Here is a 25,042-nt window from a genome sequence, read left to right on the forward strand (position 1 = left end):
GCAAAATATTTCTGATTACTCTGTCCAGGATGTGGCCCTTCCTAAGACCATTCATGTATCTAAAACTCTTGTCCATACGCTTACATGTTTCTATCACAGAACACCATTGCCACCATGAAGCAAAAGATAATCTTTGTTACCTCTCCTGATGTAAGAATTTCAGTTTTATTTATCTGGTTATATGCATTTAGAGAAACACTCACATTGTAAAATGAAGGTATGGTTTATGTATAGCAGCTGATGACTGTTTCTTTGGTGATCCTGAGTGACAGCTTGTCTCAAAAATTGATGAAGCATTCTCATCTTCACTATCATCTAATACTAGACTTGGTACATCTGTTCCAAGAAATATATTAATTAGAACCTTATCACTTCTAAATACACACACAACAAACAAGAAAAGACATTACAATTTTCTTCATGTGAATTATAACACATTTTTAAATGTAGAAAAAATGAGTTAAAATTGTCTAAATAACAGAACACAGAACAGTAAGTACTTATTACTTCAAAAAACACAACAAATTAAATACTGTAGAAGTCTAATCATAATTAAAAGTTATTTCTTTAAACTGTCAAGCAGAACAAGTTCACAAATACAACAAATGTTTAAATTGTTATGAAATGCTTCCTTTGGTTTTATTTCACAGCTAGAGGTTTTTCAAGGATAAAGTTATAAAATCTGTAATTCCTCAGACTATACAGAATTTTATACTTGTTTATTTGTTCCAAGTGCCCGAATTTTTACAGGTACACTTCTTCCAAAATTATTATCAGCATGACTACCTAGTCAATGTATATTTATAAAGAATTGTTTTCCACCCTCTGACAACCTGCTGAAGAACACCAAATTACTTTTTATCAAAATCAGTTCATTTCATGTTCGTATACTATACCTTAATCTATTTTAATTCCTTTGCTAATATACTAGCATAATGAACTCAAGTACTTTCTATATAGACCCTCAGAAACAAAAAGCTAAAAGAGTGATTACATTCAAAAGACAGACTGCAGGGACAAACAACTGCAAGAAACACAAATACAGCATTAAACCAAAACAACCAGTTGACAGCTGAAAATCAGGTACAGCTAAATTAGCTACCAGAGCTGCAACGGGATTAAGAGTAGACTGCTGTGATTTGATAATTGGAAATAAACTGCTACAAGATCTTTCTTTGCCCCAGGAAAAGTGTTCAGTTGATACTACCCTAAGCAAGCCACTCATTCTCATTTCCACAGGGAAATCAGTCTGCAATGATGGGATGAAAATGGTCACAGCCACTCAGCTGTACTGTAAGAGCAGCGCAGAGGCCAGGCCTCCTGAGGAACAAACTGCTCTGTGATGGATTGGCAGCATCTCTGAGAGCAGCCCAGAGTCACTGCAGCACACTGCTGTCCAGGGCAACCACCAGACATCCTAAGAGTAGCTCAAGTTGGCCATGGTCCCTTAGAAAAATGGACTGCTGTGAAATGAAAATGTGAAATACATAGAGATCTAAGTAGTATTCTCAAACACACAACCCACCACACGAATTGCCTGATTTACATGAAGCCATGGCACAGGTACTGCTACGCTGATCAAGCCACTACCAGGGGACAAAAGAATCAACTTCAAGGCAGCATTAAGTGTTGGACGGAGATGCCCTCTAAGGGCCATGCATCTAGACATATGGTCCCAGGAAAAATTAACAGACAGCAAAGGTTCCCTTCATTGGCTCTGTGATGTAAGAAACTGGATTCAGAGCAGGCTGGGCAGGAATAATATTCTGCTGGTATGGGATGAGGACGTGTCACATCCCTTGGCAAGGCATGATGCAGTCACACACCTGACAATCATTCCTCAGGGGCCAAAGATAAAAAAGGCTTGCAGACCCCAACCAGTGACCAAATGCCAGTCCATAGCCAGAAAAAGCAGCTCAGAAACTGCTGGATATTCAGCTCTGGGCAGGGACAGAGGCCTTCATATCATCTGGACACAGGACTCCTAATTCTTGGCTCACTGCAGTCCCTAAACAGGCAGAATTTTTGCTATACCAAATGTAGACCCACAGGGTATGTCCTATGCTCACGCACTAAACACAGCTTTCGCTTCCTAGAATATATAATTATTTTAAAAGTCAGCCTATATTTTAATCCCAAGCATCAAGCTTCTGTGACATCGCTTGAACATCCAACTCACTGAATTACGAGAAAAAGGAATCATTAGTGAACTGCAAAGACACATAGAAAACTAGATTTGCAGATTGTAAGTACACGAGTAAGCAACTGCCATATATCTGGTGCCGAATTTAAGAAAAACTGAAGCCCTAGTGTGTAATCTACACACTACATGAAAGTTGATTTTGCTGGTTTTAACACAGATTAAGCTTATTATTCAATATTTTCTTGGGTTTAAGGGGGTAAGAAGAAAGACTAAGGTACAGAAGAAACTTCAAAAGAAACCTTAGTTCTTATATCTTCAAAATCAATCATCTACAAACATTCAAGAGTAACCATAGCAGCATAATTATCTAGTAAAACTACTATTTAACTCAATGAATGCTTCCAAAGTCACTTTGTTAGCAGTAACAAGCAGAAATAAATAGGGATGTAAAGAATGTAACCAAAGAAAAGATTCCGAACTAGAAATTTACAACACACACAGGGACACCTAATTCAATTCTTCAACGGTAATGACAATCTCTAAATTGGGCATTACCAACAGGTTAACAGTATATAGAGAGACTTAAGCATCTTAAACTTTGGTTATGAGAGCCTGATATGATCTAACTGCAGCTGCAAGTCAGCTCACTTCTCCCTACCCATCACCACATGCTCCAAGGCCCCATTTCGTGCAAACTTCAACACTTCTTAAACCCTCCAGCTATCCGAAAGTCAGCAGAAAACTAACCTGACAAAAATACATCATTTTTGGATGAGTTTGCTGGCTAAAATAGTTTAACAAAGGGCCTGATGTACTAAAGTAAGTGCAAGGGATAGAGCAAAAATGCACAGCTGGGCTGGAGGAACTGCAGCAGCCAGCACAAGGATCAGATTAAGCTGCCTGGGCTGCAGTCTGAAAGTGTGCTCTGGAATAGGAATGAAAAAAAAGTCATGGCTGTCACAGATTTGCTTTATGACTGGGCTATTTTCAAGTTAATCACACACAACCACAAGTACCATTTACATAGTTGGGGGGGTGAGAGTGATCCCAAATAAGAACAGTAGAAAACAGTATGTCAGAATAAGTAGCTATCCAAACCAAGATACCTTGTTCAACATTTAACTTCCAAGAAATGACCAGGTTAACTATTAAAGTATGTCTCAGAGAGCAGCCGGGTAAAAAAACTCAGAACATATTGACTCACTGCCAGTCAAAACAGTCAGTCACATTCCTTCTTATTCCCCGCTTCCTCAATGCACTCACGTTGCTCCCATTGCAGCAGGTTTCTGGCACGCATCTGACCCCTCAGTGAGTTGGTTTTACTCACTAGTTTGGCAAAAAGTTAACGTGACAAAACAGCAAATAGTTCTCTGCTTGCTAAGCCAGCAGAATCAACTCAGAGGATCAGGAGTGCATCAGGCCAGTTCAAGGAGAGGGAAGCCTCAGGACCTTCTTGTTAACTAGCAGATGACCATGACACAGGCTCAGGTATCTTGGCTAACCACAGTCTCACTTGCTGAGCTGTGAGCTCCCCATAGCACTCCTTTGCAGCCTGCTTCTGCATCATCATCAAGCAAAGGATTTGGGACAGCTAAAAGACACTCAGGACAGGAGCACCATTTTCAGGTCCTATCATACTGAGCAACAGCGTCTCACTCTTTTCTTTTGCTCCGCCATATGATTACGCCCCATTATTTCTTGTATTTAAAATGTAAATTACTTAAGGGTCTTTCTTTTTTCAGATGGCACTCACACCTATGGGATCTTGGTCTACACAGGTCAGTTTATTAAATTCCACAGCAACTTGGAATCAGCAAAAATAATTAAGCAACACCCAAGCAAACTGTATTTACATTCTAACATAACACTGAACCAAATATACAACAGGTGTAAGGCTAGTAATACAGGAAAGTCAGTTGAAATATTTCCAAATTGAAACAGCATTTGCAAAAAAAAAAAAACAAACAAACAAACAAACAAAAAACCCACAACCCACATACCTTCACTTTTGTCACCCTGGCTAGATTCAGCATGAGGAAACACTTTGTGTAAAACCTCAAGAAGGTTAGTGAAGGTACGTTCCAACAGTGGTCTGATCACAGGAGATAATGCGTGTCCTGAAGATGTCACAGCACGTTGGGAAGCAGGCACAATATTCTGCATTGCATGGTAAAAATCCTGTGCGGTGAGAACTACTGAAGAAACATCAAGCTGTAGTTTCTGACTGCTCACATAAATCTGGGGATAGCGTCGTCTCAGGGCAATCAAGGCAGCCTCAGTGCAAAGTGCTTTTATGTCAGCTCCACAGTACCCTAGTGCACACAAAAACGCAAATATCTTCCATGAAATAGAATTGCTGTGCTACGTATATTTCAAACGTGCCTAAACCTAAAAACTACCAGTAACACTTAACTGTCAAGGTCCAGAAAGCATCTGCCAAAAGGTATCAGGTCATAATCCAGTAGTGTTGTGAACCAAGAAATTATGTACAGATATACTGAAATATAGTAAGAAATTAATTCCACATTCAGGTTAAAATGAGCTATGTTTTCACTATATAGTGTGATATATAGTGTATTTTCAGCCCAGGGTTATAGGTTTGTCATGGCTCTTTTTCCTTGATATTGTCTAAAGTATGTGTGAAATTTTAACAGGCTAGCCCCTCTCCTCCTTTTTTACTTTAATATCTCTACATTAATATATTCTTAATAGCAAAGTCATTTGTTACACTGGGTGAACATCGCCAACTTTAAACTTTTACAGAATGAGAAAATGAGCAGTATAAAGAAAAACGTTTCATGAGTAGAATATGGAAGAGATAAAACCTCTTGTTAAAAAAAGCATACTGTGGATTCTTGGAAAAACATGAACTTTTACTATCAAGAAAAATGTTTCAGACTTTTTAGAGTTTCAGAATCACAGAATCAACTAGGTTGGAAGAGACCTCTGGGATCATCAAGTCCAACCTTTGACCTAATGCCACTGTGTCAACTAGACCATGGCACTAAGTGCCATATCCAGTCTCTTCTTAAACACCTCCAGTGATGGTGACTCCACCACCTCCCTGGGTAGCCCATTCCAATGCCTAATAACCCTTTCTGTGAAGAAATTTTTCCTAATGTCTAACCTGAACCTCCCCTGGAGCAGCCTGAGGCTATGTCCTCTAGTCCTGTTGCTAGCTGCCTGGGAGAAGAGGCCGACCCCCACCTCACTACAACCTCCTTTCAGGTAGTTGTAGAGAGCGATAAGGTCTCCCCTCAGCCTTCTTTTGTCTAGGCTAAACAATCCCAGTTTCCTCAGCCGCTCCTCATAGGACATACCCTCCAGACCCTTCACCAGCTTTGTTGCCCTTCTCTGGACTCGCTCCAACACCTCATTGTCTTTCTTGAAGTGCGGGGCCCAGAACTGGACACAGTACTCGAGGTGCAGCCTCACCAATGCCAAGTACAGGGGGACGATCACTTCCCTAGTCCGGCTGGCCACACTATTCCTGATATATGCCAGGATGCTGTTGGCCTTCTCGGCCACCTGGGCACACTGCCAGTCATATTCAGACAGCTGTCCACCAATACCCCCAGGTCCTTTTCCACCAGGCCGCTTTCCAACCACTCTTCCCCCAGCCTGTAGCGCTGCATGGGGTTGTTGTGGCCAAAGTGTAGGACCTGGCATTTGGCCTTGTTGAACTTCATTCCATTGGTCTTAGCCCATCTATCTAACCTGTCCAGATCGCTCTGCAGAGCCTTCCTACTCTCAGGCAGATCAACACTCCCACCCACCTTAGTGTTGTCCGTGAATTTACTGAGGGTGCACTCGATCCCCTCATCCAGATCATCAATAAAGATATTAAACAGGACTGGGCCCAGTACTGAGCCCTGGGGGACACCACTGACAGATGACAACTGCATGTGGTACCATTCACCACCGCTCTCTGGGCCCGGCCATCCAGCCAGTTCTTAACCCAGCAAAAAGTGTAATTTTACTAATATAACTGAAAGAGTAGAAAAACTATTAAAAATCATTAGAATTTTAATTCAGCCTAGCTTCTAAATATCTACAGGTGGCTACCTATAATTGCTTAATCATCATTACTGAAAAATACAGATCTGACAATTATAAAATACTGAGAGAGTTAATACCTCTGTGCCTTTTGCAGCAGTAATGGTTTGGGGTTTTTCCCCAGAGCCAGAAATTAGATTTCAAATTTTTCCGTATCCCTCAGCAAGAGACATTAACATGCCACTGTATTTTGTAGCACCATAGCTCCATCTTTCAAAAAATGTAAAACATTATTCCAGTGGGAAAACTCTGTTAGAGAATTATAGTCACTACAGGAATAACGTGTTGCACTGAGGTATTGCCACATAAAAGTTCATGGTTTTGCAATGAAGCGTTTATAGAAGCTGATTAATCAATTCTTTAGTTAAATTATTCTCAATCAACTTTTTTTAAACCAGACTTTCCTCCTCCCCACCAGGTCTTACACCATTTTTGCACTTTTTCTACTCTATTTTTCTATTGGTCTTTTGGCAGCACCAACTCCCAAAACTGAACCCTGCCTTGTTTCTCTCTCTTTATCCCCCACTGTTCTTTCAGTGCTGCTGCACACATTTTTACAAGATCCATACAGAAACAAGGAACAAAGCTGATTCCATACAGTGTTGAAAAATAAAAAAAAAAAAAGAAGCAATTAATACATAAGATAGACAATTTTCCATCCCCACCTTTCAGATATATAAATTTGGGGGATAATAATAAGAGATACCAACTTTTCAGCTAGAAAGATGACTTAAATTGGCTGAGTCTTCAAATTCTACCTGTGTTTCTCATATATACTTGGAAACAATTTTTAAAAAGAAACCCAGATGGAAGATCATCATAAATATCAGATTCCTTCTGCAACTTTTAAACTAAGCTTTCCATTTTTGTAAAAAGGTTAGTAGATATAACCGTGTAAATTTGATAAGCACACACTGTGACTGTTCTCTAAAAAGCATGTACCAATTCACATTCACAAGTTACCTTGAAATACATACACATGACATTTGAAATCTGTTCAAATACATCCACTATATTAATCCATAAGCAACTAATTATTTTCAGCACTAAGGCTGTTTTTTTTTTAACTAACCCCCATTATGAAATCAAAACCGTGCAGGCACACTCCATCAACCATCTGAACCCATTAGACAGTAGCTACAGGTGCATCAGAGAAATCAAAACCATCAATTTTCCTCTAAATTCTGCTTTATTCTTTCAATATCAGGTATCACATTCCCATTTAAATGGTCAATCAATCAATCAGGTTGGAAGAGACCTCTGGGATCACTGAGTCCAACCATTGCCCTGACACCACCATGTCAACTAGACCATGGCACTAAGTGCCATGTCCAGTCTTTTTTTAAAGACATCCAGAGATGGTGACTCCACCACCTCCTTGGGCAGCCCGTTCCAGTGTCTAATGACCCTTTCTGAGAAGAAGCTAAATTGGTCCACTTCTCATCTAACAAGCATACAGGATTAAACAAAAAATTTGAGGGGGCATTAAACCGAAACTTCAATGAAAGATGTGCTAGAGATATATAGCACCCTGAATGTCTGTCATCTTAAAAACAAGTTTAGCATCTTCGTGACAAAAGATTCAGCAGCTCAGGAGCTATATCCTTTCCAATTTTTCTATTAATAAACACTGTAATATCACTTTCTAACATTCATTTTAATCACCGCTTGCACATCTCCAAAGAATTACAAAATTAGGAAATAATAGCCAGTAGCCTATTTTTAAAATTAAATTCTCAGGTGATCAGATACACAATTAGTCTCCATTTCTACTTTTCATTTCTCATGAGCAATTACATTCGAAGAGTAATAATTGGTGTCTCTTCTTGAGGGACTCCCTTGTGCATACTGTACATCCATCTCAGTGACGGGAAAACCGCAAAAATCCTCTATCTTGTGAAACATTAAAGCGGTTTTTATTTTTAAGAAGTAAATGCACACTGATTAAGAGGAAGAAAAACCATGAGTAAGGTATTGTCAAAGCAAAATAAAATGTATCATGCCAACAATAAATAACCTGAATTTATTTTTGCCCAAATTGACACTATAATATAAAACCAAGGTTCAGTGCATTTGCTTCCATTTTTGAAGCATCTCACAAAGGATGTTCAATTTGGCAGGCAAAATGGTACTGGCACACCTTAACTTAGCACAAAACAACTATTTTTGTCAAGTAGCCTTGTTCTACCCATCACCACCACACTCTGCTAAACATTTTCAAACTACACCTTGTAAAGAGCAGGACAGCAAAGAAGTAGATTCCCATGTAGGTTTTCAAAGAACACATTTTGATCACTGAAACTTTAAAGTTCACACTCTTCCACTTCTACTGTGCAGACATTATGTCCTCTCTAAAATTTCTTCTGCCTAGTATTCAGCCCAAGAACCTCCAACAAACAGCTACTGAGCTAGGTCAAACATTCTTACAATTTACATCATGTAACTCCCTACAACTCCTAAAATAGGCTGCAGGGAAAGCAAGTTAGTGAACAACTCAGCATGATAGAAATGAAAAATAACTGTTATGATTTTTTTTAAATTGTGACAAATATGAACACTAATGCCAAAATTTCCCCCTCCATCATTACATTATGATGGGAAAAAAGAAATCTAACAAGATATCATTTTGTCACAAAATGCTCCTGCAACAATAAGCACAGAATATTTTCAACATCTTGAGAATGATGGTTTGCTACTTTACAATTTATTTAACATTATTTAAATAACGCTTATTACATTGCAAAGAGAGCCATCTGCAAGATGACAGATGGAGGAATTCACACTTCTTCAGTTGCTAATATGTTTGGTTTCCTACAAGACTTGAGTTAACAGGTAACAGTCTCTACCTACAGAAAGTCATCATTTAGAACAACGAAGTAAGCACAAGAGATAAGAAAAGACTTATAAAATTCAGGATAGGTAGGGCCCATCTCCAGTACACATTTCTATGGAGAAAAAAACATAATAATTACTTATGTTTATTGATGGTACTAAGACGACATCAGTGTGTGGTCTTCTGAGCAATTTCATGCTCTCCCCAAGCTGCTTCACTTTCTCACACACGTTGCAGTCATGCAGCCACATTCAGTGAAGTGGGTTCTCTAATTCTCACATACATAGAAATCTCCTGAACAGTATGTAATCCATAACACCTGGGACTAAAATCGACCCTCAGGAAATAACCTATTTTTTGCAAGTCCTGGGGCTTTTTCCATCTAATTTCTTTATAATTACACCCCTGGATCTTAAAAATTTCTGAGTCGCACGTACACCTGCTTCCCCAAAGCCATTTACTTTGGTAGTTATTTTAGCAGTTTTCTTCATTAGGATCCATGCGCTTGTAGTTAAGTGTTGCCAAGTTTGCTGAACTGGAGAGAGGTATAAACCATGCTGTGTGAAAAGCATGTCCAGTCTAGGCAGCTTTTACTTGGGGAATAGGGGGTGTTGGGTTTGGGGTTTTTTTTGTTTGTCTGTTTGTTTTTAAAGAAAACCTGCATACAAGAGGAAATAGCAGACCAGTATAGACTGTATCAATGTGACAAGTGCACCAATGAGGCCAACTTCCAATGGCCACAAAGAGTCTGGAAAGTCTGTTTAAATAATTAGTTGCTGCAGATTTCACTTATAGAAATGATGAGGCAATCTCACGATGAAGAAGATAAACCTGTCTTACTTCAGTTGTTTTAAAAAGTCCTTGTAACAGCCAAAAGGTTTTAATCTGGGAGGTATGGAAACATTTAAATTCCAGGATCCAGAATGGAGACAATCAAGTGCACAATAGCTGGACAGTAGGAAACCCAAAGAAAACAGAAAAGGGTATTTCTTCTTGTTAGCTGACTTTTCCACAGAACTGACAGGCTTTACTGAGCACAAAGAACACCTTCCAATCAAACCTACAAACAGCTTTCCTTATGCTCTGAAATTTTAAAAGACATAATTGTGTTCTCAACACAAAAATACGGCGAATTTTCAAACGACTGGGTTTTATCCCATGTATTCCCCTCTCTCCCACTAAGCAGCACCACGTCTTTGCACAACTCAAGCAGAATTTACATGAAATGGGTTTGGCACATGCTGTCTTATACCCGGCAAAGCTTAAACTGGAGTTTGCTGGATAGTTACGTTTTCTCCTCACCAGAAGATGTTGAGGTCTTTGGGCATCAAAAGCGGAGGAATGCTGCTTCGATGATAGATGTGCCTCTGGATGAAGAGGATAATTCGGATGTACTGTAGCTGACTGAATGGACTGATGTTCAATTTAAAGTTCTTATTTCTCTGATGATGGATTCCAATGCACAGATATTTGAGACTGTCCTTTTTCTGAGAACTTCAGTGCTTGTCCAAGCAGACGACTGACAGAGGATGCATCTTTGTATGACAAATTGTTGAGAAGAGATTGTGGAGTGTGCTAAAGGGTCATTTCCTCTGTTAAATTCACTATAAAAATACTTGGGTTTATTTCTGATTAGCTTTTAAGCAGCAGGTTTATCCTGAACAACCATCCTCCATTCAGTACAGCAGGTCTTTGGGCGCTCCAAAGGTATATTTAATGTACTCATGGTGTGGTGCTTTTTTTTTTTCCCCTCCTGCCTATATCTACACTTTGGGGTTGTTCTGTGCTAGCAATCTGGAAAAAAAATCATCTTTAGAAAGGCTGGTTAGTTTGCTGGATTTCTGTCAAAGGAGAGCATGCCAGTCAGTAAAAAAGAAAAAAACCCGTGGAAAAAAACAAGTACTTATTTTTTTTTTCCCCTCCATAAGCAGACAAAGAAAAGCCCCAAGTCTCCCTATCTCTTCCATAATATACTAATTTAATGGGAAGTCTACCTAAAGATTCCAATTCCCACTTCATTTTGCTTCTCTTTGAAGGTATGCATCCTATATAAGGGTAGTGATGTGACGGAAAGGAAACACGATTGTATTGCAAACATACTAGCTACTCATTTCATGTTTTAGTAAGACAGAAGCATATTTTGTTATTAAAAAAGAAGAATGTTGTGGAAAGTACAGAAGTTTAGAAAGTAAAAATAATAAAATATCCTGATACATTTAACATACTTTCAAAGTTTTATACAGAAGAGAAAGCATCTATAGTAAAAGTACTAACTTCGTAACACTCACCAACACATTTTTCAGCTAGTTCTCCTAAGAAAGGATCTGACAATTTGGGGTTCCAATCCCTGGTATGAATTTGTAAAATGTGCTTTCGTGCCTGATTTAAAAAAAAATAAATAAAAAAAGAAATCAAAATTAGCAAGGCAAATCCATGTCATAATACTTTAGACAAAAATATTACTTATTCACGTGAATATAAAGTTATATTACCTGTTTTTGACATGTCACCATGTCACATGAAAGCGAACTTAGTACCCAAAAGTCTCTCAAGATTTTCCCTTCTTTTTTAATTTCATATAAGTGGTAATTTTTTCAGTATACCAGTTACACATTTTAATTGCTGTTGAATCAACATTATTATACATGAAGTGATCAAAACCTGTTCCAGTAGGAATTATCATAATTTTATAATTTAATTTTTAATTGCTGCACCTATGATTAACAGCTTCTACTGTCAAATGCCTCACCAATTAATTTATTGCTGAGTAGCACAATACATACACGTGAATTCCAAAACTATTTCTACTATGGCTGAGTTTACAGAAGTCTAGAACAAGGAACTGAAATGTTCCTGTTGCCAATATAACAACATCTGGTTTTGCATGTACAATTTTTATGTGCTTAGCAGTCTACATGACACTAATGCTATTTTCTCTTACCGTAACTCCCAAAACCCATTAGTTAGGGTTCATTATACAAATTCATATAAAACCAGAGTTTTTAGATAAGCAATTCGGTTTAACATGAACAATTTACCTCTCAGTTTATATTCTGAAGATTCGAAGTTCAGTACAACTTTACGTATACTACTGATTTGTTTTTACTAAAAATGTCTTCCTAAAATTAAATATTCTTACAAGTAAGAACGCATATTGTTATTTCATAAGCTTGGTTGTCAGGCATTCAAATGTTTAATATACTAGAAATGTTTATTAATACATCTCTTTGTAAGTTTTACCTTTTGATCAGGCAAGTTGAAAAGAAATTCCCTGTCAAAGCGACCAGGTCTCCTGAGTGCAGGATCTATAGAATCCAGTCTGTTTGTAGCACCAATTACAACTATTTCACCTCTATTATCCAATCCATCCATGAGGGCAAGAAGAGTAGACACTATAGAGCTAAAAGAGAATTTTCAAAGAAAGAATGTGTAGAGAACACTGCAAGAATTTTTACTTTTTCAATTGCAATATTCATCATTTCAAAGAAAAAAAGCAAAGTCAAAACGAAAAATGTTGCGTAACTGTTTCAAGTCTCAAAGCAAGAAGGAACCTTCTGATATAATCTGTATTATACTTAGTATTATGACTCTAGTAAGGATTACATCAAATTCAAACTTCCTCCTTTAAAAGTTTTGGGGAATGTGAGCTCAGGAAGCCATTTATTGCAGCTCTGAAAAGTTCACTTCCATTACCAGTGTATGCATCACCCTGCTTAGAGCAACTGTAGCACCAGGCAAAAGAAAGGTGCATCAAGACAAAGTCACACATTCCCATAACCTCCTAGTCTGCTGGCCCCAAAATCTCCCTGCTGTCCCCCCTCAGCTGAGTGAAGGGAGAGATACACAGAAATGCCACCACCACCTATAAAACGAAAGATAAAAGTGCATTGCCATAAAAAGTGTAGAAAAACTGAAACTGAAGGCAGCCAGGAAAAAATTCAGTCAGCAGTAAACTGTTGAAAAATATGTTTTAAAAAATGACACAATAGCAACTCAAGATAAGTCTGCACATCACTCTATCCAGAATTAAAAGGACAGGGGTGTACAGCTCATTCATAGAACATTACAATTTACCATTTTAGAATATTTTTTTTTTTCAACTGTTTATTCTATTGGCCTGGTCACAGACAATCTGTTTACAGTACAAAACCAGCAACCCAAGGGAAGGCTATGGAAATCCTGGCATTAATCATGTGGCTGAAGGGTAATCTCCACTACAATTCGATTCCCAGTAAATTACAGTCTGCCTGAAGAACTGAGAAGATTACTTTCGACACCAAAAAACTCAATGATCTGTCCTTTCGAGTGTAAGTGAGCTTAAGCAAAAGTAAAAACCTTTCTTGGGAACTGCGTAAAATTACACTTAAGAGTTTACCAAGAAAATGCAGCATATACCAAGATAATGGTAGCATACGAGAAATATTACCTGTGAATCTGATCTTGTCTACTAGAACGAACCGGAGCCAAGCCATCTATTTCATCAAAAAAGATTATAGAGGGTCTCATCAAGTATGCCTGGTATGCAAAAAAAATTGAATTCACTGTTAATTCGTAATTTATCCATCAACACAGAAAGTTTGGTTTTATTATAAAGCATTAACATGCTAAACTAACACATATATTCAGATATCTTTGTTAAAAGGCATTAAAATAAAATTTTATGAAAATAAAACTGAATTTTCAACTACAGTATTGTTTCAAAGCAAAAAAGACTGCATTCTCCTTTGAATAAGCAAGATGGCACCAGCGTATCAGTTTTACTGTGTGTTTGAGTGATTTAAGACAAACTGAGACACCTTATACTCAGTTACAGAAAACAGTACCTTATCTGCTCACAACCTGTTTTAGACATCCGTGTCTGAAAACAGCTTTTGCTTGAGCAACTACGTTTCACTGCTTTATGTGACACTCTTGTCCACCATTTTCCAACCCAAATAAAAATACTAAAATATACACACAGCAGATGCAATCCTGCATCTTCCTCTACATAGCATTTATCTTGAACATGCCAGCCAAATTCAAACTCGCTGATTTAAATATTTTTATCAATTTCTACTCAAACTACTTTGTCTACTTCATTAGTCAAGAGACTTCTTCCTCTCAGTTTTCAGAGCAAGAAGAACTGTTCTCAGCATTCCTCTATCTCTTCATCTAAATTTATAATTTGGACAAATTCTGCCCAATCTATGGAAACTTACAATTATTTAGTTTCAATTGAAAATAATTTTGGCAGCCTAGAACACAAAAAAACAACGTACAGAGAAATTATACGAAAAATATGTATTTTCTTCTAACCTGATCAAAAAGGAGTCGAAGCTGACGTTCAGATTCGCCAACCCACTTACTGAGACAGTCTGCTCCTTTCCTCATAAAGAAAGCCACCTTTTTGTCTCCTTGACTGCATTCATTAGCTAGAGCTCTAGCTACCAAGGTTTTACCTGTTCCAGGAGGACCATAGAATAAACAGCCCCTGAAGATAAATGGATCAACACAGTCACAAACTTATTTTATGTCTCCTGAAAAACTCCAAGTCAAATTTTATAATGAAGACAGGGAGCCTGGAGAAGACTTAATTTCTAGTATTACTATTTAGTGTATTCAACACGACTTCATAAAATTTAAGTTTGTTTTATGCTTTCAAATCAGTGCTTTGTAGAGAACATTAATCAAAGGCACATTAAGCTCCCAAAGGATTGTTTTACACTAGTTAAATACCTCCTCAAATCCTAAATCTTAGGTAATACTTGAGGCAGTTTTTGTTACTTCTTTGGAGAGATATACTTCCTTTAAATAACAAAAATATCCCAAAATTTTCAATTTATTATTTAGATTATGTGTACCCATTTAAATCACATACCAAGATGCCTGATTAATAAACATTAAAACCATAATATAATATTATTGAGATTACTTCTATAAAAGAAGCATCAGTATTTAGTTTAATTTAGTAAAATATTTGATAACATAATGGAAAAAAAAGGCAAGGTACTACTTAACAGGACACTTGAGAATTCTTTCTTTGATTAAATCACAAAGTTCACCTTCCTATCACTATAAACTATATTTTTCTAACTCTTCATCCCGCTTATTACATTCTGATAGACAAGTAGGGTAGCAAACATGTACGTCTATTTGAACTGTGAACACTTCAGGGAAAGAATCAATCTCCTATGTGTTTTCAAGTGAAACATTCTTCAGAGCTCAGTAAAATAAAAATACGAGAGTAAATATACCTACCTTGGTGGCTGAATTTTGAACTTTTCAAATATTTCTGGGTAGAGAAGAGGAAACACTACCATTTCCTTAAGTGCAAGGATATGATGGCTCAATCCCCCTATACTATCGAAACGCACCTTAGAAAAAAAACAAAGCATACAAAGCATGGATTTTAACAACTTTCCACAAAAATGCCTTTACTGATAAAATAACATATTTGAAAACAAATTAAAAACAACATTGCATTGATCAACAGGAGTTCCCTGAATTTTGAAAGTATAAAAAAAGTTGAGAAAGTCAACTCGCTGTTCCTCACATGGGGTTTATCTGGGTCGCAAGTTAACTGTGCCAGGGACACCTGGGCATCTACAGGGATCCAGCCTACGTCTGAGAGCATTTTTAAGCTCAGGCACAGCATAACATGAATATAGTCAAAATACTTCTAGAAAATGCTTCAGCCCTAGTAATAATCCAGCAGCTTCTGCACGATACACCATAACCTAATGTGCATTGTTGTTTCTGAATAGGCACAGGACCCACACGGCTAGGACCGAGTTAACCAACCCAGGTGGTCAGTACTTCTGTTTCCTGCGCTGCTCAGCATGTCCCAGTTTCTATTATTACAGGTAACCACAAACTGACCGTAAACAAAAAAAAAAAACACAACATAGTTGGGCAGTTGATATTTTGGCTTATTTACAATATGTATGCAACCTGTTGATTACCTACAGGCCAAAAGCAAGTGCTTTGTAGCCCAAAGGAATAAGCAGACAACAGCTTTGGAAAAAATCAAAAAAGATCAGTGAGCTTATTATGAATTTACTTAGCTCTAATGAGAGGCTGTGGTGAATTCTGCTTATGCATAACTGGGAGGAGGAAAATAAAAAGTTTTAACAAAACCTACCGATTTATCAACAATCATAGGGTCAACATCAGCCAAACTTGCCCCAACTTTCACACGTTCTCGCAGGATTCCACTAGCTAAGTCTTCTGCTCTAAAGTTTAAAGGCAGGCATCTGTCCAACAACAACAACAACAACAACAAAAAATCAAATAAATACTGTTCTGTTTAGATCATTTTGCTGGAAAGAGAAGAACCAAGAGATTAAATGCCTTCTACTACCTAAAGAGACAATCCTCCTGGATTGATAAGGTAATCAAAACTAACTTTTTTATTGTGGTGATTATTCTTGTATATCTGGAAGTTCCTTAAATATAAAGATAGTTTTATGCTTCCATACAGATATTTCAAACTGGAGAACTAGGCTGGACAGACTATTTTGATTAAACACAGAAGAAACAATATTGACCAAAGGAACAGGACACTCTCCACTGGCAGTCATGAACTGCGTAAGTTCAGTATGGTAAGAAAAGGATTAACAGTGCAAAGAAAACAAAAAATATAGCTCATTAGAGTACAAAGAAAGGAAATAAAAATATTTCTTGCAGATCAGCCATAACTCACATTCACCTCTTCCAGCTTCTTAGTGTATGCAAAGAAGCTTTAATCCTCTACACAGATATTATGTCAGGTCAAATACACAGATAAAGGGAGGAAGAAAGGTACCAGTAAGATACAGGTTACACTTGCAACTATACTTTTGGTAGTTGTAAGTCACTGGAGTTCCTCAGGTTGGAAAAAGGAAAGGTGTGGCAGACAGGAAGAGATGGAAAGAGGAGGAAACACTTTTTTCTCTGTTCAGTTTTCCAACTAACGTACCTGTGGCAGTACGTAAATTTACTGATATACCCTATAGGTCTTCTGCTTTTAGATAACTGGTGAATAAATGTAAGGTCAAAAATATGTGTTGGGTGTGTAGAATGTACATACTATTACACAACAAGAAGAGAGAAGAATAAGAACTAGTATTGGGAGTACAACTAACTGGGACCAAGTAACACCAAGAATAAAAATCCATTTTAACTGGCAGAAGTTGTTTGTCTTATAACCCAACTGAATCAAACAGATATTCTTATCTTTCTGTCTTTCTATCACTATTGTTAATTATCTACTCATAAGACTTCAAAATCTATGTTAATATATAACCAGCAATCCTCCTACACTGTGTCTGCAGGTAATCACAGGCAGAATCAAAAAAAGTCTGCAGAACTGACAGAACATTATAGTTCTGCTTGTTTTCTGCTGATTAATAAAAATCAAACCCTCCCGAAGACCCAAGATGTTTTGATACCTATTTCTTGCTCTGGCCATGCTTTTAGATTTTCTTCTTTCAAAACGTTCTTCATCGGAAGAGGTTGTATCGCTGCTGTGAATGGCATGCTTCTTTCTCCTATTGAAGTCGCAAAATAAACATAAAACTCAGTCCTTTTTGTAGTAGAATGGCATGTTTTGATTCTTTTATAAAAACAAAGTTGAAATGGCAAGTACAGTACTGTTCAGGTTTAAGATGCACGCAAATTTTAGTTTTCTTAAGTAAGTATCAAAATAATCTGGGAGGGGAACATCATCTTTTATTGTCACAGTGAACATTACTAAAACAGTAGACCCCTATAAGATACGAGGTCCAGTCCACGTTACCTCAGCAAGCGCGACTGAGTATCTAATGAGTAAGCTGTTGAAGTTCATCAGACAGTTACTGTACTTTGGAAAGCTTCCAACCACTTTAGCCACCTCTAACATAACAGAAGTATCAAGATCTCCTTACTCGGATTGATGCTTCCCTTTAAATATTCTTTGAAAAAATTCCATACTTCCTAAAGCATATGGCCTCTTTTTATGAGGTCATTAATTCTGAACAGCAGAACAGTTTCACAAAATGCCTGTACTGTAGTTTAACTTCTATCTGAATCTAAGTAAAATTACTTCTCAAAGTCTGCATGAACCATTTCTTATTTTAGTATGACAGTATTTCAGAAAACTGAGTATTTCAGAAATATTAGGGAATATACATGACATCTTCTGTACAAAAAGGTCTTCAGTTTGATATGAGTTAGAAAAAAGTTGGCACTTTTTCGCATTAAAAAGTTGGCTACTAGTAAAAATTCATGTATTTTTAGTGAATATAGTGAGCTGCATCATTTGTATGAACATGATAATGCACTGACTAGCTGGTTTTTACCGAAGGGTAACATGGTCAATCAGTTTTACTGTTCAATAATCAAAAATTATATACATTTAAAAATATATCAAAGAGAGTATCATGCAATTAGGAAAAATTTTTATGACAGTGTCCTGACAAGGGATAAAATGAGAGTGGAGCAATGAGCAGCTAAAACTGAAGAGATAACAGCTTTCACACTCTTTACATCCTACTAGCAAGTATAAGTCCTGAGATGACCCAACAAAATGTCATATGCCCTTTAAGCAAAAAAAAAAAAAAGCACTCTTCAAAATTAAATGTGTTTATTTACATTACAAAGAAACTTGTAGAATCACAAGATGCTGGTATTATTTTATTTAGTTTTCATATTTTCACTATGCCATGAAACTGAGCAGTAAGACAAGACTTTCAGCTGAGACTAACATTCATTTACTTGGATTCTGTTCATGGATGGATTTATCTTTTTGAATTTTCAAGTAAGTTTATTTTTTAAAAGAAAAGGAATTAAGCTCTGATCTCATGTATTTCGTTAAACAAAGCCTATCGACAGTTTCCAAGACAACCTGGTGTATTCCAGACTTCTTTGACACAAAAGATAAGAGTCAAAAATGATGCTTGTGTTAATATTATTTGGATGAATTTTCAACTGGAAGAAAACAAAAAACATTACCCTGATTTGTTTATTTTTGTAGAATAGAAAGGGGATGTTTGTTAAACTGCTGCTTTGGATTTAAACACTACACATAAGCCCTTACAGAAAAAGCTACAGTGCGCAATGCGCAACTCTCTTTCCAGTACTTGCAGCACACCTGTTTCTGTTCTGTTTATCACAAAGCTTCTACTGGTATTATGAAGTGCTATAAAATTCATTTTTGTATGCTGATCAGGATCTGAACCTAAGACACTATTCAAGACCCACGCACATGTGTGAATGAACTGTACAACTCACTCAAGAACGTTCTGAAAATCAAAAGCTAACAGAAATGTACTCAGGGAAAGCAAACAACCACGTACCAAAAGACTGACATTTACCTGATATGGCTTCGTCTTGCAGGAGATCTGTGAATATCAAACAGTGTATTTTCCCTCTTTTTTTGATGAGCTGGCACTGAGTAAGAGAAGTTACAGGTTTGTAATATCAATTACAAAAAGAATAATAAACTAATCTCAGTGCAGTGCAAAGGTGCTAGATTATTGTTTTATCAGTAATGTTATCACTGGTTTCTCCAAAAGCTCAAATTAAGAAAACTGGGGGGTAGAGGAAAATCAAACCTCTTACACTTTATTTCACTATCACCATATGTGGCTTGATACAGTCATGGGAATTCAGCCCTCAGCCTCCTCAAATCATCACAGATATGGCTATCGTGGCACGCAATGTAATTCATCCACGGCACTAGCATTTTTAGCTTATTTGCAGGACATGAAACTCCATACAGAAATCCCTGCACAGCTGATAATGCAAGGTATCTTGAAACTTCTCTTAACGAATAAACCACAGCATTTCTCTATCACAGTCTTAATTTCCAAGTTGCCTTAAGATACAGCACAGTGCATACACAAGTGTAATCTAAACCACATACACACAGAATACATTATTTTAAACAGGAGTATTAAAAGATTCAAAATCAAGGGACACTATGCTGAAACCTGTATGGATCACTGAAGGCACGTCCTATGAGGAGCGGCTAAGGACACAGGGCTTGTCTAGTTTGGAGAAAAGGAGGCTTAGGGGCGGCGACCTCATGGCTCTCTACAGCTTCCTGAAGGGGAGAAGTGGAGAGGGAGATGCTGATCGCTTCTCCCTGGGATCCAGTGATAGGACATGTGGGCATGGTTCAAAACTGCATGAGGGGAAATTCAGACTTGACATTAGGAAGCATTTCCTTACTAAGAGGGTGATCAAGCACTGGAACAGACTTCCTAGAGAGGTGGTTGATGCCCCAAGCCTGTCAGTGTTTAGGAGGCATTTGGACAACACTCTTAATAACAAGCTTTAACTTTTGGTCAGTCCTGAAGTGATCAGGCAGTTGGACTAGATGATCATTGTAGGTCCCTTCCAACTGAAATTTCTATTCTATTCTATTCTAAATTTCTCATCTAAGAGATGTGGTAACTGCTGCTATGCAGTTTATCTAGAGTTATGAATTAGGCTTATCACTCAAGAAGAGAAGCAGGCATAATAGTAATGATTTTTTTCTATGTAATTATCTAATTTATTAGTTTGCTTCCTGAAGTCAACTTCTATCAACTATTTCTTGACCTAAACCCCATTCATGACCAACCCGGAGCCCAACGCATGGCAGTACTTGCAAAGTTCAACAAGGCAGCATGCACTAGCAAGGCCACCACCACTGACAAACTGACAGATTGTGTCTCAGTAGTCCTATACACATGGTAAACAAAAACAGAGGCAAGATGGAAGTCACTAATGCCACATAGGAACTCTGTCAGGGATGAGTAGTAGTCATCCACCTTTTCCCTTCCTACAACCATGGGATTCTTGGAGGTCAGTAGAGCAGAATGCCATGAGAAGCATCTAGTTCCTCACCTATTGGAGGGGCCTGGTATCTTTCAACAGTTTTCCTCTGTCTGAGATTATATGGCCGATCATTTTCTTCTCCCTCAGCTTCTTCTGCTTCTATATCTCCATCTTCTTCCTGAGACTCTGTTGGGGGAGAAAAATATTTTCAGAACACTTCTACTTGATGCCAGAGGTATCTTCATCCTAAAAATTAACATGTTAATGGTCACTGAAAATTATTCCCTTCCTATTAATTAAAACTAATCGGTAAATCACTGGAAATTTGAAGACCAAGATAAATCTACAGCACACGGTCAAGCTTCCTTCTAGTTTCCCACAGAAGGTTCTGGAAAAGCAACAGAAAGAAAAACGATGTGGTCAAATTAGTTTTAGTTGTAAGGTACTTCAAACATCACTTTTATCCACACTTTTTCCTTCAATAATTATCCTTCAAATTGTGAATAATGTCTTTCTTCTCTTTTCCCATAGGAGCCTCGGAAAATCAAATATTTGACACAGCATGAAAATAAGTATGACTTATTCACAATATCATTTTTACACAAAGCAAACAAACACACTGTATAAAGGCACCATCTAGGTCCATCTATTAACAGGATCACTATTTCCATCCCTGGATCTCAGAATTAAGACTGCATTCTTATTAATTGGGACAGATCATATCTCTTACAGGAGTTTCAGTTCAAAATCAAGACACACTACACTGAACCCTGAATGGATCCCTGAAGTCTGAGTCTGATTTCTTAAGGAAGCCAAGCACACTGTTGAACATGCCATCAAAGTTAGCCATAATCCCTTCCTTCTCAATACTTTTTGAACCCACTGGCCAGTTTCATCCAAATTTTTCAAGGAAGGTAAGATTTCAAATACAGTTGTGTGTCTACAAGCCTTCTAAAATTCAGTGGATGGATAGAAAACAGAGACTTTAATTAATACCTTCCCCAAAGGAAGGATGCAGAACTGACTATTACACATTCTTTCTGGTAACCACCACCCAGCATATGAGAAATAGCAAGTCAGTTAGAACATGTATAGTTGTAGACTACGTTCATCACATCCTGGCTTCCACCAGAGGATTGTTACAGGGAATATAAGGAAAGCTGCAATTACTTAGTGTTACTGAAAACAGGAGTAAGGGAATGTAGTATATAAACATTTAGAAACCAGGGTTTTTTCTGCTACTTGCAGATAAACTTGCTCTTGTTTAAAGAAAACTATTTGTAGAGATCCCTAAAACTGCTCCTCCTTCTAAAGAGAAGGCATCCTTCCACATGTACTTATTTGCAATAGTCTTGTTAATCGGTCTATTTAATAACTCCAAATCCAGATTCAAAACCAAATTACTTTCTATAGTGCAATATATTGCTATCATATGTTGAGGAGAGCTTTGTTTTATAAGTACTTCAGACAAACCCTTACAATTCCTTACAACCCATACCTTCTTCTTCCCCTTCTGTGGACACTTCATGGTGGTTCTGAATCCCATAGCTATTTCTCCTCAGTGATTTCCTTCTTCTTTTCACTCGAGAATACATATCCATGTTTTCCTGGAATAAAATTCACATACACTCCTATCAGTACTCTCCCATGTCACTCACAGTGTTAGCCCATAGTTCAGTAACTAATACTCCACACAATTTCTAGCCCCCAAGTCTTTTTCCAACAGAGCCCTCCACAGGTAGGCTACAAAAGCAGTCTCATTTAATAGGTGGTAAAACAAGTCCCTCAGATAGTACCTAGTCCATCTAACACATAGTTAACACCAGTATCAAGCTGTTTCAGGGAACAAAGCAGCTGACAGTCCCTGGTCCTGTTTTCAGACTACCAGAGTATGCTTCAAACCAAAGGAGAACCACCACAGTACATCATGAGAGCATGGCAGTCAATTCATCAATAAAGAAAAAATGATTTAGTATATATCTGTAAATTTTGTTCTGAATTTGAGTTCAAGTTTTTTAATGTTATCCACTGAAGAGGATCTGAAACCTTTTGACAGAGCTACAGATAAATGTATGGAGATTGCAAAAACAAACACACTCCCCCTTGATACTACTTTTATCCAAGATCTGAGACACTGTGCACTTACAAATTCTGTATCTGTCCACATTCGTAGCCGTTCTACTTCCCCAGACCGCCTGTTTCTCCTGATGTTAATATTATCCATTTCCTGTAGGACAGCTTCAGCAGTACTAAAATATATGCAACAGTTAACACAAAAAAGAATCAGTCTTAAATTGCAGACATGCACAACTTTTTACACAGCATCCAACAACTTAACATTATCTAATTCTATGGTCTGTTATGGCTACTCCAAGGTCTACAAGTCAACCAAATATACAAATGAATTAAAATCTGAAAATTTTAGGATAGCTGCTTGAATCTATCAATTAACTACAAAACCAACCATAACAAAGAAAACTGAAAGATGAACCTACAGAATACAAACTAAGGAGTATGCAAAAGAAGGAATGCTGATGCTATTAAAATTCTGGGTTCAAATTAGGCTGTAGCATTTTAAAAAGTATTTTTAAAAAATTTTTTTGCTCAGTGCAAATTGTAGCATATAAATTTGTAACTGCTTAGATGTTAGATGTCAGATAAGATTACATTTCCAGACTAAGTAAAGCTTTTTACCTACATAATTATAATATTGGGAAAGCAATTAATGCCTCCACTCCGTAAGCTTTACAGCTTCTTACTCTGGCCTCAGAAAGACACTAATACACAAAAGGATTTTTTTTTTAAATGTTTTTTTTTAAAATGTTACGTCAGTAATCAGAATTTCATCATTCATTATTTGACCTCACTACGCTACCATTTCTCATCTACTCTTTAATTAGTCTACATTTTCATTAGCTGAAGTATTTGTAAACAGCTGTCAAAACAATGGTGGTGTATAAATAATAACCTTGGCCAAGATGCTTCATTGCTAAGGAAGAAAACAAGAGTAGTAGCCAGGCCAAGTCAATTATTTGGCCACCTGTCCTGAACACCTAGTCACTGCTCTCTATGGTGATTACAGCAGATTTCCACTGGAATTCTAGTATAATTGTATAATAAATGCAAGAAGGCAGAAACTTTCACTTCTTTTCTTTCAAGCTGTTTAAAAGTAAAACTAAAGGGTGAAATCCTGCCTAGAAAGAAGTCAATGGAAGTTCTGATGACAGAAGTCAGTAAAGTCAAGATTTCATTACAAGTACCCCTCTCAATTTTAAACAATTCTTCTAAAGTATCTGTGATGTGTGACGTAACCACTTAAAAGCAAAATCATGCTATAGTTTGCTATCAAAGAAAACAGGGTTGGAGGGGACCTGGAAAAGTCCACCTGCTCTGCCAGGCAAGAACAAACTACACAATACTTAAATCATTCCTAACACATTTGTCTAACCTGTTCTTAAAAACCTCCTATAATTATGGGACACACTGTTATCAGTATAAGTTCATATATAGACTTCAGTACCATGATCTTATCAAATTACAATCTTCATGGTAGACTTTTTCCTATTGTTGATGAGGAGAGGGAGATGCAACTGCAACTAGAAAAATAAATGTAACTCAATATAAATTTGTAAACTGATACCAAGTAGTAGCTGAATAAATTGAAAAAGAAAATTAAAATAATAAAAGACTCAACAGAATACATTTAACAAGAAAGATATACTTGGCAATTAAATGTTTAAATCATTTTCCAAGCACTAGAGAAAGCAGTCTCTCACAGATGTGACTATTAAAACACGTTTTACAGGTGGGAAAATTGAGACATAAGCGACCTGCCCAGGGCCACAGAGAAATAATATTTCAAGAAAAGTATTTCTGGCTCCCATTCCTATGCTCAGACCAGACCGTGCCTCCCTGTCTGACCTACTTTGTCTGCACAGTAAATGTCAAAAAGTGACACCCACCCTATGAGAATTACTAACAAATGGTAAAAAACAAAAACAAAAAAAAAAAAAAGAAAGCTACAAACTTTTGGTATTTTATGATCAAAATCATACAAGCAAAATCTAGAAAGCTTCCAAGCATTGTGGCTAACCACCAATTTACATCACATTTAGGGCATCACTACATAAACAGGTTACTAACAAACTAGGGTGTGGATTTACAGCACGTCAGCCACTCTGCAATAACCGCCAATGTACAGTTTTATCCAGGTGTAAATGCAAAGCAGCTTACTCCTCAATGAAAGTCTG

General features: G+C 37.2%; 1 protein-coding gene across 1 annotated transcript in view; it reads right to left on the reverse strand.

Moving 5' to 3' along the window:
* Positions 1-25,042, reverse strand: part of ATAD2B (ATPase family AAA domain containing 2B) — a 79,572-nt gene that overhangs the window by 35,574 nt on the left and 18,956 nt on the right. Inside the window, exons 5-17 of the mRNA XM_068407114.1 lie at positions 22,939-23,041; positions 22,291-22,399; positions 20,862-20,978; positions 19,343-19,418; positions 17,441-17,539; positions 16,153-16,264; positions 15,270-15,385; positions 14,328-14,502; positions 13,459-13,547; positions 12,273-12,432; positions 11,321-11,411; positions 4,144-4,455; positions 204-336 (exon numbers count right to left, since the gene is read on the reverse strand). Coding sequence (XP_068263215.1) covers positions 204-336; positions 4,144-4,455; positions 11,321-11,411; positions 12,273-12,432; positions 13,459-13,547; positions 14,328-14,502; positions 15,270-15,385; positions 16,153-16,264; positions 17,441-17,539; positions 19,343-19,418; positions 20,862-20,978; positions 22,291-22,399; positions 22,939-23,041 — 1,692 coding nt within the window. The remainder of the gene's footprint in view (positions 1-203; positions 337-4,143; positions 4,456-11,320; positions 11,412-12,272; positions 12,433-13,458; positions 13,548-14,327; positions 14,503-15,269; positions 15,386-16,152; positions 16,265-17,440; positions 17,540-19,342; positions 19,419-20,861; positions 20,979-22,290; positions 22,400-22,938; positions 23,042-25,042) is intronic.

The sequence above is a fragment of the Nyctibius grandis genome, chromosome 1, assembly GCF_013368605.1.
Source record: "Nyctibius grandis isolate bNycGra1 chromosome 1, bNycGra1.pri, whole genome shotgun sequence".
Taxonomy (NCBI): Eukaryota; Metazoa; Chordata; class Aves; order Nyctibiiformes; family Nyctibiidae; genus Nyctibius; species Nyctibius grandis.